Source organism: Diplotaxodon limnothrissa, linkage group LG15 (genome assembly GCF_057381915.1).
Source record: "Diplotaxodon limnothrissa isolate DT_005_m linkage group LG15, D_limnothrissa_male_GT1.1, whole genome shotgun sequence".
In the NCBI taxonomy this organism is placed as follows: domain Eukaryota; kingdom Metazoa; phylum Chordata; class Actinopteri; order Cichliformes; family Cichlidae; genus Diplotaxodon; species Diplotaxodon limnothrissa.
Window position 1 is genome coordinate 24,254,122 of NC_140610.1, and position 9,613 is coordinate 24,263,734.

General features: G+C 41.1%; 1 protein-coding gene across 1 annotated transcript; it reads right to left on the reverse strand.

The window, feature by feature from the left end:
* Positions 1-6,622: 6,622 nt before the first annotated feature.
* Positions 6,623-9,004, reverse strand: LOC146617590 (uncharacterized). The gene has a single exon (XM_085373489.1). The coding sequence runs from the start codon at positions 9,002-9,004 to the stop codon at positions 6,623-6,625; it is 2,382 nt and encodes a 793-aa protein (XP_085229615.1).
* Between the last annotated feature and the right edge of the window lie 609 nt (positions 9,005-9,613).

Below are 9,613 nucleotides of genomic sequence, written 5' to 3' on the forward strand. Positions count from 1 at the left end.
AATCTTGGTCCAGTTCTCTTTTCTATTTATATGCTCCCCATGGGTTCAATTTTTTGAAAAACATGGGATCTCATTCCATTGCTATGCAGACAACTCACAGATTTACCTGCCACTGAAACGTGAATCTGTGAGTCGTCTGAAGGGTTTGCTAGATTGTTTGGAGGATGTTGAGGATGGCATGGATGGCTTTTAACTTCCTTAACCTAAATGAACAGAAAACAGAGGTGATTGTGTTTGGTCCCTGTGACCGCTGTGACTTTGGCCCTTTAGGAATTCATAATAATAATAATAAAAACCTTTGCAAGGAACCTAGGAGTGTTTTTTTTTTACTCTAATCTAATGTTTGATAAACAGATTAATGCTGCCTTTGCTGTAACTGCTCCTAAGCTCCCTTCACGTCAGGACTTCCCCAACATTGGACACTTTTAACTGACCATTCATCCTCCTCTTTCTCTCATTTTTTACATTCATCAGGTCCTCAGAGTACTCGTTCCATCTTCCCAACACACTCTTTTCACTGTTTAGCACATTTCCATCTTTATCCATCTTACTCCACAAATAGTCTTTTCCTTCGGGGCCGACAAACTGACAACTTTCAACATAATCCATTTGATTTCCAGCTTCAAACTCGTGATAATGACGGACACTCTCTTCACCCTGAAACAGCATTCATGAAATCTTCCTTCAAGATTACAACTACTTGATTTACAGTGGAGTGAAAAAGTCTTTGGCTTCTTCCTTATTTCCTTTTTTTGTATGTTTTTCACATGTGAAAGTTTCAGATCAATAAACAAATTTAAATATGAGGCTATTTAAAAAAAACAAACATCAATCATCCAAACAATTTATTCAAAAAATGGAATTTTGAAACAAGTGAGCTGTAAATACAAAATTGCAGTTGCACTAAAACACATTTTTGCATTGTCCAACTTTCTTATCTCTCGTCTGCTCTCACAGTGAGTCACACACATTTGTATTTACAGAGCACACTTTGACAAGTAGTCTAAACTCTGGGTGAAGTGTGTGATCACACCGAGTCCCAGCTGGTTTGAGGAGCAGACTGAGTCTCTGCAGGGTTTAAACTCAGTCCCTGGAAAACAGACACAGTCCAGTTATATCTGGATGAAAACTGTCTCTGTGAAGGCAGTTTTGTTTTTGTTAACACTCCCTCAGAGAGGGACAGCTGGTTCATGTTTATTTAATCCCATTATCCAAAGACACTTCTACATCATCATCCACAGTTATGGGTCAATGACAATATCAAATAACAAGATCAGAATAACAACCTTAGGATTATTGAGATTTGTACTTACTGTGGTTTCATCCATCTGAGTTTTGTTCCCTAAAATGAGAGAAGAAAGTCAATTTCAGTTTTGTTTTAAAATTCAAAATCATTCAATCTTAAATGTACCTTTATGTCTTGTCCTTATATTGACTGTTGCAGCAGTTATTAAAAGCGCTGCTAATCCCACAGAGACAACAATGAACCTCAAAGAAACAAAAAATCTGTCAAACACAAAAAATGTGATTATTAAAATTATTTGGTTGCAGTTTTCTGTTCCATGTAAATTCCTTTCTTTTAAAAATGTAACAGCATTTTATTAATAAATGTGCAAATTTCTGTGATATGATTTGTATTTAAAAGTATTTATATACAAAGTTAAAGTGAGTTTTCATTTGCATATCATTTCAAAAGCTCAAATAAATTTAAAATAAACAGATATTTATGCAACCAGCTTAATCTTCAGTCCTGCTTTTGAAGGACTCTTCATTGTTGGGGTTGTTTCTGATTTTGTGCTTATTTCAGTTTTTCTGGCTGGATTCTTTGTTGTTTTTGTGTCACCTGAATAAATGAAAAAGTAAAAGCACAAAAGTTTTTCATGTTTCTCATCTGATGTAAACATGAGAAACAATATTCTACTTTCACACTTGAAATATTTAAGTAAATGTTTGATGTGATTTTACTTATATTACAGTTTTTGCCCACTGCTTGAACACATTTTGCAAAACCCCGCTCGCTGTGCCAAAACTGTACACACAAGTACACATGACACAACACTGGGAAATATACCATTCACATCTGTGCCAAATTGGAACTCTACTCCCAAAACCTAAACTCTGCTGTCAAAACCTAACATTCCTTTGTCAAAATGTAACTCTGTTGACAAAATGACACATACCTGCAACATATGCAAACACTCACAGATCAGGGGGAACACACTAGTCTGCTGTACATAAAACACTGCAGTCCTTGATTCCCATTGTTTATTCAGAAGGCACATTTACAGGAGACACATTTCCAAACAACCATAAACGCAAATAGACCTACTCAATACTGTACATTGCAGTACCATGAATACAGGTACAGCAAATAAAACAACAACACAATAGTACTGCAATAGAAAAAACACTATACTGTAAACACAAAAAACCATGACAATTGTGCATAAGTGGGCTCATGGATCCCGCCGTCTGTTGGGGTCTGGCCACAGGACCTCATCAACATCGCAAGCAATGTCCTCTCCCGCTAGGCACCGGGGTAAATATCCTCTTGCTCTCCCTCCATCCATGCTTGCAAAGTTCTTGGAATGGCTACGCTGAGGGCTTTTTGTAGTTGGCTAATTGGTGTTCGGTTTTGGAAGTAGGTGCCTTCAGGTGTGTATTTGAGTGGTTGCAATTACCCGATGTGTTTTGTATTTTGGATACATGTGTTTTCCGAATGGCACCCTGAGATTTCATTTTGTGAGCGAAGTGTCTTATGTATGAAATAGAGTGTAGCATGCAGGACCATGTGTGTTGCATGAGGGAGTAGGTGTGTTGCATAATTGGTACTGGGGTGCAAAGCAGCGCTTTTGTTTAAGGTAGGGGTACATGTGTTTGAGGTATGGTTAACTTTTATCAAGTGGAAAAAAGTGAAGCTGGCGTTCATCCTCCAGCTTCACTGTGCTAATGTTATGCTAACAAAGCTGTGTCGCTAGCAATCACGTAGCACAACATTATATACCAGGTAGTCCAACTTCAGTAACCCTGCAAACGCCACTGCTGTTTAGTTTTCTGTCTTCATTTATGTTGGAAGTGGTAGCAGAGCTGTACGTTTTAATTAGTTTAAAAAATCTCTCAGTCAGAACATGGTATGAAATGTTTAGGTGGAAACTAGCAAGCTAACTTCCTGTTAACTTGTAACTCCGTTAAATTTAATAAATTCTGTTTTCATTGATGCATGGATGTTAAACTTAATTGTTACACCTGGTAAAGCAGAAAGGTTGATATTTTTATTAAAGATGAAAGAATTTAGACCGTTTTTAACTCTCAGTGTTCGTTTGACTTTGGGAGCTGAAGCCCACGGAGTTTTGGACCCAGATTACTCCGTGAAGCTCCTCACTACGGCAGCCGTAATGCTCTGACAATCCATCAAGCAGTGCAGCTTACCAAAGTTGTACTAAAACATTTTTTAACAGATTTCTGCACGCCAAAATCGGTTCGAGGTCAGATAAGCACAACCAGAATTCATAGGCACACTTTCGATTTTTGAGAAAATTAATTAAGTGTGTCATATAGTGTGGAAAATATGTTATACAGAAGAAAAGAATATTTCGCGATATATATCTTTACCGCACGTGCTTCAAATTATACCGCGATATGGATTTTAGGCCATATCGCCCAGCCCTAATGTGACGCCCGACTTTACTCTCAACTTACTGTTTCTTTGCTTCCTCAAACTTCTGGATGAGCTTCCTCAGAACGCCATTTTTAGAAACCCTGGCAGTGAGAGGCCGGTGCTCCGACAGTTATGACATCATATGTCTGTTCTGGAAAGACAAACAAGGATGTTTTAGAGGCACAAAAAGAAGTATGTGCGATCACAAGACGATTTTTTTAAAATCATATGTATTTGTGTCTAAACCAAAACCCATTTCCCCTGTCCAAATCACGTTTTATGTTTTTAAACCCACTTTGCACATAGAGGCATGTTTTGAAAAATTATTCTTACAAAGGGGGAATGAAACAACTACACTTAAAATAAAGATGGTATTAGTTTATTTTGTTCCAACCTGTAATTTATTGTAGTTTACTTTTATTTGTTTGCTTTTGGTTTTTTAAAGGTTTGAGGTGTAAAAGAAACTGCAGTGGAGTTTGAAATGGCTGTGTGTGGTTTGAGGATGTGTTTGTGCCGGGGGGCTGCGAAGATTTTCTTGTAAAACAAACAGGGGCCTAGCAAAAAAAAAAAAAAAGGTTTGGGAACCACTGGTTTAATGTAACATCCTTTTATTTATCCTCCCTGTCCTATATATCCAGGTTCAAGGTCATGGGTTTGGTCAATCTAAGGAGAGAAACTTTTGCCTTTTGCCAGCCACTGCTTCCAGCTCATCTGGGGGAAAACTGAATTATTTCCAAGCCAACTGTGAAATGTAATCTCTCCACCGAGCCCTCAGTTTGCCCTGGGGCCTCCTACCTCCTACTAAAGACATTTCATTCTTTTTGGTTTCTTGTTGTCAATCAGCAGATGCGAGTCTGGAAGAGGTTTTAGAAGAATATAAGATCAGTCTGAGGAGGAGGTTTGAAAGTGTGACTGAAGAAACTGATAATACAGGAAGTGGAACCCTCCCGAACAGGATCTACACTGAGCTCTACATCACAGAGGGACAGAATGAAGACGTTCATAACCAACATGAGGTGATGCAGCTGGAGACAGCTTCCAAGATGGAGGCTCTTGATGACATTACAGTCAGGTGTCACGACACCTTTAAAGCCTTACCTGACCAACAGAGACCCATCAGAGTGGTTCTGACCAACAGCGTCGCTGATCAGAGACGAGCAGTACAGTCTTCTGGAGCTGCTCCATGTTTTCCATCCAACATTACAGAAGGTCACAGCAGAGAAGCTCGCTGTCTGTAAACTTTTGTTCATCTTTGACGGCCTGGATGAAAGCAGACTTGGATCATTGGATTTCACCAACGGGAAGCTGCTGTCTGATGTCACAGAGAAGTCATCAGTCAGCCAGCTGCTGACAAACCTCATCCAGGGGAATCTGCTTCCCTCGGCTCTCGTCTGGATAACTCCCCGACCTGCAGCAGCCAATCAGATCCCTCCTAGACGTGTTGACAGGGTAACAGAAGTACGAGGCTTCACTGATGCCCAGAAGGAGGAGTACTTCAGGAGGAGATTCAGTGATGAAGAGCTGTCCAGAATCATCTCCCACATGAAGACATCCAGGAGCCTCCACATCATGTGTAGAATCCCAGTCTTCTGCTGGATCACTGCTACAGTTCTGGAGCACATGTTGACTACAGAGCAGAGAGGAGAGCTGCCCAAGACCCTGACTGACATGTACTCACACTTCTTGTTGGTTCAGATGAAGAAGGGGAACAAACATGTGGGGGGACATGAAACAAGTGAGATGGCTGAAAGGAAATTTCTTCTGAATCTGGGGAGGCTGGCATTTAAACATCTGGAAAAAGGAAACACCTTCTTCTACCAAGAAGACCTAGATCAGTGTGGTCTGGATGCTACAGAGGCCTTGTTGCACACAGAAGTTTATACGGAGCTCTTTAAACAGTGTTTGTTAATCTTGAAGGTGGCTTTTATTTGTGATTCAGGTCTCAATGTCTCTTTGTGTATACTTATATGCAGAAGTAACACAAAAGAAGAAGTGGGAGCTGGCCTGACACCAGTAACTGACTTCCAGTGAAAGCTTTGGCTAATAATATTTTTTAGCGAACATTTTTCTTGTAAAACAAAGGGGGGCCTAGCAAAAAAGGTTTGGGAACCACTGCTCTACAAGGTTGGCGAAATAAAAAAAAATGTATTAACATTTTTTTATTTGGACTTTTATTAGTCCAAATTTTTTTATTTGGACTAAAAAAAATGTTCGAAGTGGACTAGGTGCTAATTTTCAGATGTCAGGTCTACATCTAGAATCAAAATGAGCACATACATAAACAACCAAAGTGAAGCATTAAGACAAAACATAGCAACGTCAAACAGCGTCCACACATTTTGCCACAAATACATGCAAAACAACTAAATTGGGCCACAAAAGTGATGTAAATTGACCAAACTAAGACACGAATCAGACAAAAACAGATGCAGGATGATCACAAACAGACACGTCGGCTACAAACTGATGCAAAATGACTAAAATCACACGTGTAACACTTTCTACATATTTGACAACAGAAGAAAAACACAAACAAACTTGGAATGCATTTTTAATTTGGATTTTTTTTATTTCATGCCGAATTAGATATTTTAAAAATCAAGCCAAAGTCTCCTCCCTGTTTGTACTGTAAGGTCAAAGCCCTACTGTACTACAGAGAACCCCAACAATCAAATGATCCCCCTCTGAGCAAGCACGAGGCGACTGTGGGGAAGAAAAACTCCCTTTAACAGGAAGAAACTTCCAACGGAACCGGGCTCAGAAGGGACGGCCATCCGCTGCGACCGGTTGGGGGGATGGAAATCAAAAGGAGACGAGATGGCGTGAACTACAGTTCTAAAATTTGGATTTGAGGGCTGATCCCAAAATTTTATGGTGATGTTTTTAAAAAAAGGATTTGGTGCTAAAAGTCTGCTTCAAGATTTTAAAAGAAGCAGGGCAGTGGGAAAAGCCAAAATGGTCATTTTAATGATCTCTGGCTTTAGTGAACCACCTGAAGGGTTTTAGCAATGTTTTTCCCACCGCAGAAAAAAACCTGGATATTTTGGACGTCTTTGGGGGACCCGGGATGACTCCGAGAGTGATTTTTAGATGTCTAATCAGAGCCTCATCAAAAGATGAATCATTTGCCATCAAAGCCTTTAAGACATTGTCTGGGGAGCCAAACTCCTTGATGAGGCGTTTGGCTATTTTCTTGATGAACTTTGTCTTGTCATTTGTCAGACTTGTGGCAGACGCTGTGCTGCTGAGTTCAGGCTGCATTAGATTGCTCAGACGGTTGATGACCGTGTCTATTTCTTTTGTAGTAGTTGCGATCCGAGCAGCAAACTTTTGGGTCTCAGGTTTAGATTTATAGATGACTCTCATGATAAGGAGCAACGCAAGGTCATTGGAAATTTTCTCAACATCAGAAGATGAACCTGACACAGAATCCATCTCTGATATTTTGGAGGAATCTTTGAGAGAGTGTTTCAGGCTCAAGGCTCCAGATGATTTATCTGGAGAAATGCTCCGAGGTTGTGGCGTTCGAGGTGACTTGTCAGATGCCACAGAGCATTTATCTGGAGAAATGCTCCCAGGTTGTGGCGTTCGAGGTGACTTGTCAGATGCCACAGAGCATTTATCTGGAGAAATGCTCCCAGGTTTTGGTGTTGGAAGTGATGCACCAGATTCTTTTCCTCTGCCATCTGAATCAGGGCTTTTTTCCTGTGTTGTGGTCTGTGCTCTTTTAATAAAGTTGTGGATGTCTTCCAGGGCCCCAGAAATCTTGTCCATTTGAATCATTTGATCTTTCTCTTCATTGCAGAAGAGTAAAAGCTTCTGCAAAAACCTTTCTACTGTGTCATCTATGAGGACATAGAGGACTTCAGCAGAAATGCGACGCTTTGAGCCCTGTACTGATTTCGGAGTCCTGGAGATGACCGTGTCTGAGAGGGACCTACCCATTAGAGGTATGGGGATTTGATAGCCTCGATCCACCGTAAGTAGATCAAACAGGTTTGCCACTAAGTCCTCCGTAAAATTCCTGATATGCCCACTATTTTTAAAGTCCCCCAAGGTCTTATCGATGAGGAAGAGTTCTTCTTTCTTTGTTAATTTGTCAAATAACTGATTAACGTCTGATCTAATGACGTTAAAGTCGACTGAAGAAGAACGTTTAATTGCGGTTCCCAGGCTTGCCGTATGTGGAGAAGGGGAGCGATGAGCCTCTGTACTCTGGGGAGCAGCCGTTTCAGGTACTGACCCTGGGAGAATGAAAACTATACTTTCATTGGAGGGCGCAGTTTCCTTCTTGGGGTGATTGCAAATGTTTTGTAGACAAACAAAATGTTTCCTGTTTGCCTTTATTCTTTTTTTCAGCTCTGTTTTCATTTTTTCAAATTGTTTTTTTGCAAACATGGAAAAGTTGTGTTTGCGTGCTTTGAGCCTGGCGTGTGAGGTGGATGGCACACATTTGGAGAAGAAGTGTCTCACCTTGTGGATAATTAAGCCTGCATTAAAGGCAGGTTTGGGTAAGTTACATTTCTCACAGAGCTCTTCACTGCTTGAATCCATGTTAGCAAGTATCTCACCTACGATGTCAACTGCAACCATTTCTACTGGGGTTGGAGCCTGGATACTTTGTGTTTCTGCAGTGGGTTTTATATGGCTTTGTGATTCTTCTGGGAGCTCATCTTTATCTTTTCCTGTCATCTCTCCATCTGAGCTCCTTGTTGACAGAATAACAGAAATCTCTGCGATTGCTGATTTCACTGATATTTTTGAACCAGTACGTTCTGTACTGGAATGAGACCCATTTGTCCCACACTGGCAGCGCAGCTTACATGCTGCATACCTTTTCAGGCATGAGGCAGCGCAACAAACCATGCGGTGTAGTTTCTTAATACTACTAAATTTGCCGCTAACATAAACGGCAGGGTCTACTGGGAAATCGGGGCTTTTTTCAATCAGTGCAATGGTTGAGCTGACCTTTTCTGAGATCTCTTCCTCAACCATCAGCGTCAGCTTGTCAGCGCTCTTATCTTGCTGTTTTGAGACATTAAGAGCGCCGGCGATGGCAGCTGAGATCGAGTCTCCGAGGGACACCCTTATTTTCCCCTCATCCATAAACTCTTCCCTTATCATGGGTTCCTGAATAACAGAAAGGGCAATCCTCAGGATGCTGGCAGAGGCGATCTGAATGATTTCAGAAATCATATCAGCGAGCACGGCATGGACGCTGGAGTCGCATTTTCCATTTTCTATAATGCTCCACTGAACTTCAGAGAGCCTTTCAAAGCACCTGTTGATTGGCGGGATAATCTGGTCTGGTGTGACCACGATTGAATTTTCGTTGATGGTTTCCATTGTTGTGTCACAAATTAGATTTTCTCCGTTTGAGCGTGTGAGAATTTTCTTGTATTACAGAGCGCCGACTGCTGAACGTTTTGCAAACACATGAGCATCGAGTTCTGATTTTTCTGTCTGAGAGCCGTTATTTATAGGCTCGGTTGTCTGTGACGTTACTGACAGACCAGCGCGAACGCCTTTGATCTGCCAGTGACGTCACAAGAAACGCACGCGGAGAGGCGGCGTTCCTTGCGCGCTCACAGATTTGAATGACGCTTTGGAGTTGACGGCACGCCGCAATGCATTGTGGGAGCCCGGCACCATTTTCGGGGTCTACGAATCAAAACAAACACGCTGTGTTGGAACGACGATTACAAGATGCTTAAAAGCAGTTCCTGACCCACCAGGATTCATTGGAATCATAGGTTGGAGGACGTTTTGGGGAAATGGCCGACGGTCGAAGCGGAGAAGAAATAAACTCTTAAAAGTTAGTTCTGGGTTTTTATCCCACTTCATATATACACCAGGACACATGTTAGCATAATGAAAGAATTGTAGAATTAAGTGGAGTCAACAACAGCAGCATAGTGCAGTCATATCACAAATGTTAGCGTAATGAAAAAGTCT